General features: G+C 40.5%; 1 protein-coding gene across 1 annotated transcript in view; it reads right to left on the bottom strand.

The window, feature by feature from the left end:
- Window positions 1–15,811, bottom strand: part of LOC126353799 (xylosyltransferase oxt) — an 86,581-nt gene that overhangs the window by 51,828 nt on the left and 18,942 nt on the right. The window contains exons 5-8 of the mRNA XM_050002895.1: window positions 13,924–14,084; window positions 7,405–7,604; window positions 2,725–3,031; window positions 341–517 (exon numbers count right to left, since the gene is read on the bottom strand). Coding sequence (XP_049858852.1) covers window positions 341–517; window positions 2,725–3,031; window positions 7,405–7,604; window positions 13,924–14,084 — 845 coding nt within the window. The remainder of the gene's footprint in view (window positions 1–340; window positions 518–2,724; window positions 3,032–7,404; window positions 7,605–13,923; window positions 14,085–15,811) is intronic.

Below are 15,811 nucleotides of genomic sequence, written 5' to 3'. Positions count from 1 at the left end.
AAGGCCTTAATGGCTGAAAGCTATGATTGTGTGAATCTTTTTATTGTGCCTATCGCGGCTCAGCATCTCTGCTATATGGTGAGTACCAACTTTCCTTCTCTCATATTGTTACATTCCAACCTGGATTTTCCATTGTATAATACTAGCTATGTTTTTTAAATATTAAAATTTTCAATTACTTTACAAATGTATGGGCACTTTGTTTTTATCATGCTCAGTCACTTAAATTTTTGTTTTTACTAAATAAATGGTTGTTAAAACTACAACAGTAGTGAATAACACAACTCATTTCAAAAAAAGTAAATAGTTAAGCATATACTTCTCAATGTTATAATAATACCTGGAGGCGTGGCCAATCATCAATCCTGAAATCATTGGGACTGCAACCACACCAATCAACAACATGTTTGTACTGACATTTGCATCCCAGTCGCCGTTTCCAGTTGGTCACATGTAGGTTGTTGTCTACATACGTGTTGCAAAAACGTGAGTTCCGCAGCACAGTGTGGAAGAAAGTCTGAAACAACAGACTGTGAGAAGCAGCAAACCAATACCAAATATGATGTGAGCTACTTGCAAATGTAGCACAGATATTTAATAACTCATCCTTGTAGAAGGAGTTGTGTGATAAATAAAATATATGAGGAACATTCAATGAGTAATGGAACATATTTTTTTTCTGAAAGCAGGGTGGTTTTATTCAGCATTCCAATACACCACTTTATTCCCCATTCTTTCAGCTGCATATCCTGTTTTTTGAAATAATCTCCATTCAATGCAACAGACCTATGCCACCTATGGTAGTGTCTGTTTACCTGCATGGTACCATTCTACAGGTCAATGTTGGAGTCAACATGCTGCTGCATCAGTAACCTGACCACCATGTGCGTACTGCATCCCGCCTGGGACAAACAGATGGAAATTGGAAGGTCCAAGATCCGGGCTGTAGGGTGGATGAGTGTGAGGCGCCACAATGTCATGGAGGAGAAGTTTGTTTGCATTTTTGTTGCAATGAACATGCTGAAGTCATTTGTTCTATTTCCTGAAAGCAGCACAATGCACTTCCAAGTTGATCATTGCACCATGAAGGAGGACAACAAATGGAACAACACCACCAGAATCCCAGAAGATCATAGCCATGACTTTCCACCTGAGGACGCGGATTTGAACTTTTTCTTTGGGGGTGAGGTGGTGTCACGCCACTCCATGTATTGCCATTCTGTTTCTGCTTCAAAGTCAACCCATATTTCATTGTCCGTGATGAGGCCGACAAAAAATCATAGTGATCAGTCTTGTAACGTGCAAGCAACTCCACATAGATGGCCCTTTGTTGCTCTTTATGATCTTCTGTTAGATGGTGAGGCACCCAGTGGGCACACACTTTTGAGTTGGTGGGCATGTGTGTCAGCATTACCAACAGAGATGTCCAGCTGCGCAGCAAGGCATTATTCATTTGTGATCCATCAATAGCATTGAATGAGAGTTTCCGCAACATTCCAACACTGCAGGAGTGACACCTGTGTGTGGCTGGCCAGCACTTGGGAGATCTGACAGGCTTGGGCGACTTTGATCCAAAGATGACAGGTGCCTCGCCCAACGACTCAAATGCTTTTGTTCACTGTCAGGTCTCCATAGACATTCTACAAGCGCCTATGAATATCTGGGATGCTCTGTTTGTCTGCAAAAAGAAACTCAATGACAGCTCTCTGCTTTGAATGCACCTCCTTTACTATATACATATAGCACCACTATCTATTGGAACTTAACTAGAGGCTGATGCGGGAATATTCCACGACGTCCCACAACAAATTCTGCATTTTTTCAACTGAAATTGGCAGACAAAACATGAAATAGCTGAGAAAAAACATGTTTGCATTACTTATTAACTGCCCCTCATACTAACAATCAGGGATATTTTGCATCTCTGAGCTAACTAAGATCACAACTGATGATGAATATAGTTGAACAGCTGACCAGTACTCCCTTCAGGACATGAAATGAGTAGTACTGTTATATACAAAAAGTTGTTAGGATGATGATACCAGTTGTATTGAGGTTGGGGGTTGACAAAGATGAAGGGGGAGGTATCTGATGGTACAGTACATTGGTAAGCACTGCGCTATCTCCAACAAAAAAAGGTGTAATTGGATGACTATTGCTGTTTTATCAAGAATATTTTACTTATTTTAACCACATTCTTCTCTAGGTAAAAACAGCATGTGTGCTTATGGCCAGGCTATTGAGTGCCCTACACACAAAATTATCATCATTATCTGGTCCTCTTATTTCTTTCTTGGGTAAAGTCTCCTGCTGCTTCAGGTGAGCGAGAGCATACAATAATTGGAGCATATACCCAATATTATGATGATGAGAGTGGTAACTGACAATGACACTGCCAAGAAAACTTTAGGATGGGTAGATTAATATTTGAATTATGACTCTAATAATTATAAGGCCACACTGCTTTGTCTCTCTAAATTTTTCTCTGAATCCCTACACAGTTTTCAGTCACAAACACTGATATAGTCTACATCATGACCACTGCAAAGCCTTCTTGCAAAAACACCTACCCTCTGATCTTAATATTAAAAGTAATGTTTCATAACTGGCACTCCCAAATAAATCACTGTATTTTGCCAAGTCTTTTTATCCATCTTAATTCAGTTCATAGCTTTGTTTTACAAAATCATTAGTTTCACAGAATAAAAATAGTTTTGTTTTTACCTCAGCAGGCAATAAAGTGTGATGAAATACTACAGCAAGACCGCTAAGCAGAGGATCTTCAGTTGATGCATTGCTTGCTACATAGGCCACAAACTGTCGTGACAGAGCAACCCAGTCACTTCCACCATCAACTTGTATTCCCCATGGGAGTCGGCGATCTCCAGTGCGCCACATATGTGCATCACATTCTACAAATGTCTTGTCAAGTCCTTGCTTCTGAATAAAGCGCTGGACTTCACGACCATGAGACTTGACAAAATTGCGGCCTTTGTTGGCAGTCAAAAATTCAACCAGTTCTCTGTCTGTCCTGTTGGAAAAAAGACTGATTATATTTAGTTACTAATGGGGGACGAAAGATAGGAACAGCCTAACTTTAAATGTCATACTATAACAGGAATTTACAAAAGAAAATAGATTAGCAACAAGGAACTACGTAAGCCACAGCAGTAATAAACATGACGCATAAAATACGAAAAAATCAGACATTTATAATCATTTTATTATTGTGATCCCAGATCAGAGTAATTTTACCTGTTAACAATCAACCTGCAGGTAGATGTGACATGACACTAACGTTTCTTTCTTATTCACTTAGTTAACTAGGGATCACATGACTCTAACTGCCTCCCTACTTATAATCTAATACTTGATCGATATTCCAAATGTATTTCCTGTATGATTGTTTCCTCTCTTCTGTCCACACCATTTCTATTTTAAGTTTTGGTTCTTCCAACTTATTCAAAGGCAGGTCGTGCTCATGACTCTTCATAACTGATCACCACCTGCTGCAGGCCCCTTTCTGCTTATGTGAGCCAGTCCACCTGTCTGTGTGTGTGTGTGTGTGTGTGTGTGTGTGTGTGTGTGTGTGTGTGTGTGTGTGTGTGTGCACGCGCGCATGCGCATGCATGCACTCCACATTGTCTTTGACCAAATCAAGTTTTCCTCATAACATTGCTTTCTTTGACCTACAGTTCTTACTAAGCCCTTTCTTGTTTACTGTAAAACCATGCTGCTGCATTTAACACTCCTGGTTCTTTGATAGTTTAATGGCATTAGATGCTTTTTTTCCCTTTTTTAAAAACCACATTAGAATTGTGATCAACTAAAAAATATTTTTTATAATTTTTTTTTTATTTAGGATTGGAAAGAATATGGTATGAATATCTCCCAGGGCCCTTTTGTGAGATGTAATTTTGGTAGTAAGTGTATTTCCCATTGTAAAAATGAAGTGATTTTTTCCGACTTCACAACTGACAACAGCAGCAATCTCACAACAAACATGAACTGATCGTTGTGGCAGTTTATATCCACATGGTGCAATGTACTACCAGTAGATGTCTGTCACGTCCAGTGGTTGTAAGACACTCCCCAAAAGCATTGTAAAACCTGTAAGTTGGTGGCAAGTATGCTTCCCAAGACCCACAAAAGACATACCAATTTTGTAGTAAGCAAACTTACCAAGAACCTCTGAAACAAAGTTACTTGGTGGGACGTATACTTTCCATGGCCCATAAAGCTATATTTCACAACACAATTACAGCAGATGCAACAGAGAACCACTTCTTGCTAGGAGTGTGCAGAAGTGGTACAATGTATTCCCATGAATGCAGTAAAGAAATAAAAGAAATACAGTTACTGGTAAATATACATCCCAAGGCCCATGACAGGGTTAACTTTTAAGTCATTTCCGTTTGCACAAGCCTGAAAAAACACTACAGGGTGTCCCACTCAAACCTCCATTTATTTATTTATCGTCAATACACCTCTACATGTGAACCATTTGTAGCATGAAGAATATCAAGTTTATATTCAATTTCTTGCCAAGTTCTTTGTAACATTTCCTCTGTTATTGTTGCAATCACACTAGGGATATGATGTCGCAACGTAGGAATACCATCCACTTTGGTTGCATACACGTGGTCCTCCACGAATCCCCACATGAAGAAATCAAGCAGCATAATGTTGAGTGAATGCGGTGGCCAGGCAATGGGTCTTCCACATCTGATCCAACGAGTGGGAAATTTCCTATCCAGGAACTTGCGAACAGCCGCTGACCAATGTGGAGGAGCACCATCTTGTTGAAAAATGATGTTGGGCTTCAAATATTGTATCTGAGGGCACACAAACTGCTCCAAAATGTCCAGATACACTGACCCATTCACTGTTTGTTCTGCAAAGAAGAACAGTTCAACAGTCCTGTCGTGTATTAGCCTGTACCATTCGTTTAGTTTAGGGCTACCACAAACATGTTCAATGACAACGTGCAATTTGCGAACCCCAATTTGAACATTATGCCTATTAAGCCTTCCTGATAGATGAAAGATTGCCTCATCTAAGAATAAACATCTTTCCAGAAAGCTGGCACCCATATCAATACGCTACAGCATATCCACAGCAAATTGTTGAGAGCGTGGTTTGTCGTTTGGCGTCAGACGTTGCAGAATTTGCACTTTGTAAGCACAGATACGAAGACGCTGGTGAACTACTTGATGCAGTGTTGATCAAGGTACATCAAGTTGCCTAGATGCTTGACAAATTGACTCATGTGGGCTTCTAAGAAACGTTTGTCTGATGTCCTCCATTGTCTCTTCTGAAACCCCGTAACGTGCATCCAGAAGGTTTCAGAACACTTCCTGTTGCAAGAAACTTCCTATACCATTCCTTAATTGTTTTCATGTCAGGTGCATCACATTCATACACACAAATGATGATTTATTTGCACAGTAATCGGCGATTCTGTTTCTGCAACCAACACTACTGCTTGCGTGCGCTGCTGTGGAGTTGCCATTTTCACTTCATGCAACAATGCTGCACTCTGGCGATGATACTTAGCACTTCTGACGTGGGAATATAAATTCTTTGATGCTCTACAATGTGGTGCAGTTTTCATTGTATCTACTGTGGTTTTTCTCTCCTGGGTCCTTGAAATCAGGGAGGTTTGAGTGGGACACCCTGTACTTCTCCAAGAGGTTTGGTTCTACCCATCCAGCGATGGATTTGAATTTTCTTGCCCTGTAGATTTTTCCCAGTTCTACTTTTAGCTCAAATAGTACTTGTTGAAAGTTACGTATGAACTCAATGTCATAAAGCCAAATGAGGGCCCAAATTTCTTCTTGTGTTTAAGCTATTTCATTCAGTTAACAGCCAAAGTCAGAAAATGTTACGAGATTGTGTGCAAAAGAAAGGATCATATTTCTGCAGCCAAGACAGAACAGTTCTTGACCCCATTCTCACTCTTCTTCTTCTTCGTCTTTACATCTGCAGATGATTTTTCCAAGATTATACTGAAGAACAGGGCAAAGAGGGCATTTCTTTGTGAAACTCATAGTCACAAGGGCTTCTGGAACCTCTCCTCCAAATTTCAGCTTAGAGAGCTTAGAACCTGTCCAAGGATCACACTCATTTGATCACACAAACCAAATTCCTTTAGGTCCTGAACTACTAGAACTAACTGTATTAAATTGTAGGCCTTTTTCACATCAATTAACAGATCTCCATAGTTTACTTAATTCTGAATTACATATAATAAAGGACTGATTTTAGAGATTAATATATAGGCATACTTTTTTGAAGCTGCTTATGTGCACTTCCAGGTGCTGATCTAGTAACTGTTCTGCTATGAAGAGATACTAATATGGTTTTTTAGGGTAGTAACACGAGGGAAGTGCTAGAGCAGTCACTAATATCAATAATGATGTTAGTTATCTTATCAATTAAGTTCCTTCTAATTAGAATGTTTAACTCGCTGTGTTTTCCATAATAGTGAGTTTTCTCTCTCTTGGAACTATATGGAACTACTTATAGCATGCCAATAAAATTATTCTAAGTTTTGTGCAGAAAAAATATTGTTCAGCTCAAGTGAAAACCTTGATGGTTCACTGATAATGAGGGTCAAGACACAATTGATAGCATTCCTATGGTAATTACAGCCAAGGCTAAATTTACCATTTTTCTGGTCTCTTCCTGCAGCCACTTTTCCTCTGATACACTACAACTTTACAGGTGAACTATATTTAATTTCTCCTTTTTAAAAGCAAAAAAACACAAACAGCTACATTTTTCCAGCCCTGCATGTGATGCACTCAGACCACAACATGGGCCAATGTTATGTATGTGTATGTGTCTATGTGCCCTGACAAAGAATGTAAGTTCATAAGCTGAGCTACCAAATTTCACTTCTCTTTTCTACTGCATTAAACTTCTTGTTTGTGTCTAAATACAGTTCAGTACCTCCACTATATGAGTAGTTGTTTTTAGTCATTCCACATACAGTTTTCCAGTACTGTATTTATTCACATTATAACCACTTGTGCAAATTTGTTCTTGTGTGTAAATGGTTTTACGGTAGAGCCAATAAAGCTGAAGCTTTGAATACGCCCGTCAGTTATGCTTGGCTGGCTAAAATAGTAAAGTGCAGCCAACCAAAATAAAGTGTATAGGTTCAAATATACTGGTCAAGTCCCAGTTTGACAGACAATTTTAACATATCACATGCAATCAAAAGTCACTGTAATTATCGAAAAATACATCTTTGTAACCTGAACCTAATAGTGACTTATTAATTGGTAATTTTATTATCCTAACCTGGTGTATCAAGGTACAACAAAGAAGACTAACTGGGATGTGAATTTCATTTACACAACATGTTCAAAGAATAAAAAGAGTTATGTACATACTCACTTGACAGGGAAGTCTGATTCACTCAGATTTATAACAAAATCCCACTTCCAGTCTGAGTCCAGAAGCTCTTTCATTGATGTTAAAAGCATTTGTAGCAATGATGCACCACCCCAGATGGTCGCAAAACGTGTTCGTGAAATCTTCACATTAGGAAAGTTGTGCTCCAGAGTCAATAGCTCTCGGTAAAGATAGTCTTGTCTCTGAAAGAGGAACATGAAGAATTCCATGTTGAGCCATCACAAACAGCTAAACAACACAAATATCAGCTCTCGAACTATTTTTTGATTATCAGTAGGCACAAAGTATATTCCCCAAACTACTCCATTGTGACTGGCTTCAAATCTTCTAGCAAACACATCCAACCTTGGCTGACCAGCACCTCCAGCCCATCACACAATGCCTACCATCCTACATAACCAACAACTTTGTGGAAAAACTCAAATCCCATTGTACATCTGACACTCTCCCTAAATCCAAATTTCAACCTAGCCAACTTCAAACTCACCAATGATTACTTCACATCTGAAGACCAAACCCATAAACAAAGTGGGGGATCACTATGTCTATGAAAACCTTCTAAAGGACCACACAAAAGAGGAATTCCTCAATATCTGAAGCTGGTCCCTCTGGTTACATGACATCTTTGTGGTCAGGACTCACAGTGAAGACAAACACCTTCACTTCCTACAAAACTTAACTTCTTTCTCCAGTTCAAATACACTCGATCCAATTTCAAATCCCAAGCCGCCTTACTTAACACTGACCTCCATCTAATTGAAAAACATATCTAAAGTCCATTAGACTCGAAACCACCCATTAAGCAACAATACCTCTAGCTTGACAGCTGCCATCCCTTCCATATCAGATGCTTCCTTCCCTACAGCCTAGTCATCTGTGGTAAATGTAATACTCCCAACACTAAACCCTTCAACATGTATATAAAATAGCTATCCAAGTCTTTCTTCCTACAACCACCCCACAAATCTCGTCACACACAAATGTCCCAGCCAATGTCTTCCTCTCACTCTCTGACAAATACAGTTCTCTCTTCCAAAAAACAGTGAAAAACGTCCTTGTTGCCCAGTACTCTGAGGCTTTGTACAACTTAGCACATTTCTCTGCCAAATCAATCCAAATCAAGTACTTAAATCATTCCCACACCACCCACCCTTGCCTTTTAACACCCTGCTAACCTCCATAACATCCTTATTATACGGTTTATTACGAAAAGGATAGTTGCTACTCACCATATAGCAGAGATGCTGAGTCACAGATAGGCACAACAAATAGCTTTCAAAGCTTTCAGATAAAGAGGCCTTCATATGAATACACACACACACACACACACACACACACACACACACACACACACACACACACACACAAGACCACAGTCTCTGGCTGCCAAGGGCAAATTAAAAGCAGCGGCACATGATTGGAGAAACAACTGGAATATGGTGATATGGAGGAGGCTGGGGGGGGGGGGGGGGGGGGGGGGGAGAGGGTAGGGCAGCTAGGTGCAGTCGGGAGGTTAGACAGAGAGCAGGTGGCGGGGGCCACTGTAGTGTCAGAATGGGAACAGAGAAGGGAATAGGTGGGTAAAGACAATGACAAAAGAAGTTTGAGGCCAGGAGGGTTACAGGAATGTAGGAGGTATTGTAGGGAGAATTTCCCATCTGTGCTATTCAGAAAAGCTGGTGTTTGTAGGAAGCATCTAGATAGTACAGACTGTGAAGCAGTCATTGAAATGAAGAACTTTGTGTAGGAGCACTGTGCTCAGCAACTGGGTGGTCCAGCTGTTTCTTGGCCACAATTTGTCGGTGATCTTTTATTCAGACAAACAGCTTCTGGTTGTCATGCCCAGGTAGAAAGCAGAACAGCGGTTGCAGCTTAGTTTGCAAATCAATTGACTGGTTTCACAGATAGCCCTGCCTCTGATGGGATAGGTGATACTTGTGACCTGACTGGTGATGGTGATGGTGCTGGTGGTGGGAGGATGTTTGGGACAGGTCTTGTATCTACATCTATTACAGGATATGAGGCATGAGGCAAGGAGTTGGGAGCAGGGGTTGTGTAGGGATGGACAAGGATTTTGTGTAGGTTTGGTGAGCAGTGGAATACTACTCACTTGGGGAGGGGTGGCAGGGATAGTGGGGTAGTACATTACTCATTTCGGGCATAATGAGAGGTAGTCAAAAGCGTCGCAGGGGATTTGATTTAGTTGCTCCAGTCGCGGGTGGTACTGAGTCACGAGGGGAATGCTGGTCTATGGCTGGATGTTGGGACTTTAGGGGGTGGTGGGTGACTGGTAAGATAAGACTCGAGAGATCTGTGTTTGTACAAGGTTGGGAGGGTAATTACAGCCTGTGAAGGCCTCAGAAAGACCCTGGGTGTATTCTGAGAAGGACTGCTCATCACTACAGATGTGATGTCTGCAGTTGGCTAAGCTGTGTGAAAGGCACTTCTTGGTGTGGAATAGGTGGCAGCTGTCGAACTGGAGATATTGCTGGTAGTTGGTAGGTTTGATATGGACAGAGGCTCTGATGTAGCCATCCTTTAGGTGGATGTCAACATCATTAAATGTGAATTGTTTGGTTGAGGAGGACCAGGTGAAATGAATGGGGGAGAAATTGAGGTTCTGGATGAATGTGGATAGGGTGTCCTCACCCTCAATCCAGATCACAAAGATGTCATAGGTGAATCTGAACCAAGTGATGGGTTTGAGATTCTGGGTAGTTACAAATGATTCTTCTAGATGGCTATGGATGACTAGGTTTTATGGAAGGGACTTCTTTGTATGGAATGGGTGGCAGCTGTCGAAATGGAGGTATTGCTGGTGATTGGTAGGTTTCATATGGATGAAGGTAATGATGCAATCATTTTTGAGGTGGAGGTCAATATCGAGTAAGATGGCTTGTCGGTTTGAGGAGGACCAGGTAAAGAGAGTGGGGGGAGAACATGTTGGGGTTCTGGAGGAACGTGGATTGGGTATCCTCATCCTTAATCCAGATCACAAAGATGTCATCAAGGAATCTGAACAAGGTGAGGGGTTTGGGTTTTTGAGTGGTTAGAAAGGATTTCTCATGCAGGGGCCCATATTGGTACCCTGGATTTGTTTGTAGGTGATGCCTTCATAGGAGAAGTAATTGTTGGTGAGGGTTTATTTAGTCATGGCACCTAGGAAGGAGGTTGTTGGTTTGGAATTCTTTGGTCATTGGGGAAGGAAGTGTTCATTTGCACCAAGGCCAAGGGCATTAGGGGCATTAGTGTAAAGGGAGTTGCCACCAGTAGTGACTGGTAGGGTTACTAGTGACTGGTAGGGCCCCATGTGATAAAGGAAAAGCAGCTGTGGGGAGGTGGTGGTGGAAATGGTTGGTATTTGTAATATGGGAGGGTAGATTGCGGGTAAAAGGCAGACGGTGTTGGTCCTTGAGAGCAGACATTCTCTTAGTAGGGGCACAGTAACTGGCCACAATAGGGCATTCTGGATGGTTAGGTTTATGGACTTTAGGAAGCATGTAAAAGGTAGGAGTGTGGGGAGTGTTAGGGATAGGGAGAGAGGTGGACTTCGGGGAGAGGATCTGGGATGGACTTAAGGATTTTCATCAAACCCTGTTCCTTTACCAAATGGTGCCCTCATCATCACTATTGGTACCACTTCTCTTTATACTAACATCCCTAATGCCAGTGGCCTTGCTGCTACTGAACAGTACCTTACCCAACACCTAACAGATGCCAAACCTAAAACATCCTTCCTTCCTGTGCCATCTTGATCCTCCCCATCAACACCACCTTTTCTGAATATATCCTACATTTCCATAACCCTTCTGGCCTCAACCTTTGTTAACCGTTATCCTTATCTACCTACCCCCTTCCCCTAGTCACCCTGATCAACTATATCCCCACCCACAATTACTTCTCCTTTTAAGGCATCACCTACAAACAAATCCAGGATACCGATATGGGTCCCTGCATGAGAAATCCTTTCTAACCACTCAAAAACCCAAACCCCTCACCTGGGGTTTGGCTATTGGGCACCTACATAACATCATACTATGCAAACCTATTCACGGGCCATCTAAATGAATCCTTTCCAACCACACGGAATATTAAGCCCATCACTTGGCTCAGATTCACCTGACTTCTTCGTGATCTGGATTGAGGGTGAGGACACCCTATCCACGTTCCTCCAGAATGTCACCTTCTACCCCATTTGTTTCACCTGGTCCTCTTCAACCCAACAAGTCACCTTTCTTCATGTTGACCTCCACCTCAAGGATGGCTACATCAGAGCCTCCATATGTATCAAACCTACCAACCACCAGCAAGAAGTCCCTTTCATACAGCCTAGCCAACTGCACCCATCACATCTGTAGTGATGAGCAGTCCCTCTCGAATTAACCAAGGGTCTCACTGAGACCTAAACAGTTCATAACAACCCCCCCCCCCCCCAACCTTGTACAAAAATAGATCTCCGTCCAGAAGTCACAATGTCTGGCCATACAACAGCTTTCCCCTCATGACTCAGTACTACCCAGGACTGGAGCAACTGAATCACATTCTCTGCCAGGCTTTCAACTACCTCTCATTATGCCCTGAAATGAAAAATGTACTACCCACTATCCCTGCCACCCCTCCCCAAGTGAGTGGTTTTCCACCACTCACCAAATCTACACAAAATCCTTGTTCATCCCTACACAACCCTTGCTCCCATCTCCTTGCCTCATGGCTCATATCCCAGTAACAACCTAGATACAATAGATACAAGACTTGTCCCACCAGCATTCAGATTAACACAAAAAATCTATAATAAAAAAAATCACTTTCTAAATTCAGTAAACTTAGGTGTAACAGCACTGTAATCAAATGTGAATATCTTCAGGGAACAGAAACTTTAATTATGAATAGAAAGAGGGATACTGAAGAAATTCAATGAGAAGAAAGAAAGAAATAAAGAAACACACATTATTAGGAAAATATTTGGCCCCAAAATTACTGATGGAGAAACTTATAGGCTGAAAAGTAATAAGGAAATAGAAGAATATGCAGACAAACATGGTGACATGAGAAAACAAAGACTTAAATTTTATGGGCACATTAAAAGAAACACAGCCACTAGGTTGACAAAATAAATAGTAGAATTCTATGAAAATAGAAGCAAGGCCAAACTAAGCCAATTAAATGGATCACTGCAATTAAGGAGGATACTAACTCAGGCAGAGGTTGCAGCTAGAAAAACATTCACACAAAAGATACGTGATTGGAAAGTTGATCAGAGGGAAATTAGAAAACAGACTCGAACAATATGGTCTTATGAAAGAGACTTCATTATGAAATGATGAAACAAATTTGGACACAAAGGAAGGCCAAAAAGCAAAAGTGACAATGATTGATTGTACCTCGCGTGGTCCTATTGGGACCATATGTGAATAACAACAACAAAAAATAAATGATAAATTACAGAGAAAATCTCAAAGTAACTGTGGGTAGTTCCTGTACAGATCAAAATTTGTATGCCAAAAGCAACATTTCAGTTTAGATTTAATCTGGGCTTTATAATAGGAGTTTTAGAGTGCACTCACAATGGACTAAAAAAGGCTTCATCATCCACTAGAGCACAAATAGTGAACATGGTACAACAAAATGGCACAAAAAATTCAACAGCTATGACACTACAACTGGATCCATTATTGTTGACTCATTCAGGTTAGTAGGAAGACATAAACACTAATCGCCCAAAGCCTCCAGTGTCTAATGATTCAGAACGTAACAAGCTGAGCACAACGAGAAATAGTTTATAGACTGCAAATAGTACCCTTTGTTATTTTCAGGGAAATTGATTCCCGCATATTCTGAGATCATGTACACCTATAAACTAGAATTTATATCTCATTACACCAAAAAAATTAGCTACCCCCTTACACACAACTACTGATGAACACAGCTCTTCTATATATTGACAACCATGACTGCGTGCATAAGGTATAGGTGAGATAAATGCTAATAGCACCGAATGAGAATGCATATCTAATCATCATATTATTTTGATGAAATCTTCAAGTTATCAGCCAAGGAACAGCATCATTGGGTAGCAGTGTTTCAATACATTTCCAGCTCATCAACTTCAGGTACCTCAAGAGGTCAAGCACAAAATTCATCATGGCAGTTTCTCAGTTGATAACTGGAGCTCCCAGATTTTTTGTATATACTAACTCTTAGCCAGATGCCCCACACACCAATGATTGCACCCTGTGGCACTTGTGTGCAATTTGGTTCACACAGCAATAGCAATGCGCTAAATAGGCATGCAGTCTGGAGAAATGTAAAACCCATTTCCTTTGAATGGAATTGTTACTTGAGATCTAATGTTATGACCATGAGGCTATTTACGAGTATCACCAATGTTGTCAACAGGAAAATTAATTGTACATTAAATCAAATTTTGTTATGTTACTTAAGAATAAATCTAAAAGTATAACATGACTGTTAAATATTTCACAAAATCTTCGGAAGACTTACAGCATCTACATGGATGAAGAAGAAGTGGTCCCTGTGGAATAGCACTTTAAATAATCTGCGTACTTGGCGTAATGCTCGACCATTCAATGTTAGTAGATAGGCTATTCTTACAGGCTGCGTTCCAGATTCAGGTTTAATATTTGGCACTTGAGGCATAAATTCTATAACAAAGAGTATTTACAAATATTCACTTCTCTTTCAAAACTAATGCGAACAACATACAGCCATTATAACCAGTTCTATTTAGAACAATTCATTTACAGTTTAATCACTCCACAAAAAATGTTAACTGTTCCACAATTGGCAATTATATCAGCAATAAAACTATTAAACAAAAGCAACAAGGCTGGGCTAGGGAAGGAAAAACATATATTCGAGATGATTCAGACTACGACATACATGCCATGTTAATGGAGTGAAACACATCCACCTTTAACGCAAAAGATACATAGTTGCCAAATACATGACAGCATATAATATGTTTTGGGATAGACCATTACACAAAAAAGGAGGGGCACTAAGCAGTATGTAGGCACATAGAATAATGAATACAATGTGAAGTTTTCCAGATAAATCCCTTCTCTCTCTCTCTCTCTCTCTCTCTCTCTCTCTCTCTCTCTCTCTCTCTCTCTCTCTCTGTCTCACATACAGGATGTCCCATTCATCTCGACCACCTTAAATAACTGTTTGCCCAGACGCAAATTACAAAATGTTTCAAGCAAATGTTCTTTAGCCATCAGGGGGGCATCAGTCAGCATGATTGCCTTCATTGTAGCTTTGTTTTTTACAAAGATATGAACAGCAGTATGACTTTTTTCAATGGTACCTTGTTTCAGTGAATGATACATTGTGATACATTTTTAATAGGTCTTTAGGAGAGGAGATGAATTACCAAATAAAAAATACAGGGTGCCATTTAAAAAAGTCATACCACTGTTCATATCTTTGTAAAAAAAAACAAAGCTACAACAAAGGCAACAATGCTGATTGATGTCCCCCTGACAGCTAAAGAAAATTTGCTTGAAATATTTTGTAATTTGCATCTGGACAAAGAGAGATATATATTGGAGATGGGTGGAGAGCAGAGACACTTCTAGCCCTTACTTTTCAAACTAGGTGTGAGAGACTGTAACTGCCCTCCTCTCTTTAAAAAAAAGTATAGGTTATGAATGGGTGGCATATAATGAAAAAGAATTAATTAGAAGAGTTTATCTTTAGACTACCAAACTTTAATTGGCCCTTAAACATAGTAATTGCAAATTCCCAGAACAGATAGCCAACAGTTCTACTTTCATTCCCTTATGTCAATAGTAACAGGATGCTGCTTCAAAAGTCCAACTGCAAGGAACAAGCACTAACTCTGGCCATTAGGCATAGGGATACCATGTTTTCCCAAAGAGCCTGATACCAAGGATAGAACAAGCAAAGTGTGTCCACACCTTCTGACATTGTGGAAGGCGATTGCCCTTGGACTGCTAAAGGTAAAAGTTGAGGTGATTTCAATCAGGTAGCCTAGCTTAAGTTGGTACCCAAAACCAGATAGTGGGAGACCTTTTCAACAGATTATTTTGAACCCCAACTCATCAAAATATCAGCTGCTCAGATCTCACCTTGAATGAAAGTGTCACGCCAATATGTGAGCAGTTTTACATTGTGAGGTGAACTCGTCACTGCTTTCCTTGCTACATACAGCACCTCCCAATTCTGGTTGGGCCCTTGTTAATATACTCCTTGGGGTACTAGCTGTAAAACTGGAATGTGTTATTTCTGCACTTTCTGTAAAAGTATATGGGTTGGTGTGTGTGTGTGTGTATGTGTGTGTGTGTGTGTGTGTGTGTGTGTGTGTGTGTCGGGGGGCTGACCTCACACTCCCACATAATATTTTGAT

This window comes from Schistocerca gregaria, chromosome 3, assembly GCF_023897955.1.
Source record: "Schistocerca gregaria isolate iqSchGreg1 chromosome 3, iqSchGreg1.2, whole genome shotgun sequence".
NCBI classification, from domain to species: Eukaryota; Metazoa; Arthropoda; class Insecta; order Orthoptera; family Acrididae; genus Schistocerca; species Schistocerca gregaria.
Note: the sequence above shows the minus strand (reverse complement) of the source record. Positions and strands in the feature narration are given on the sequence as shown.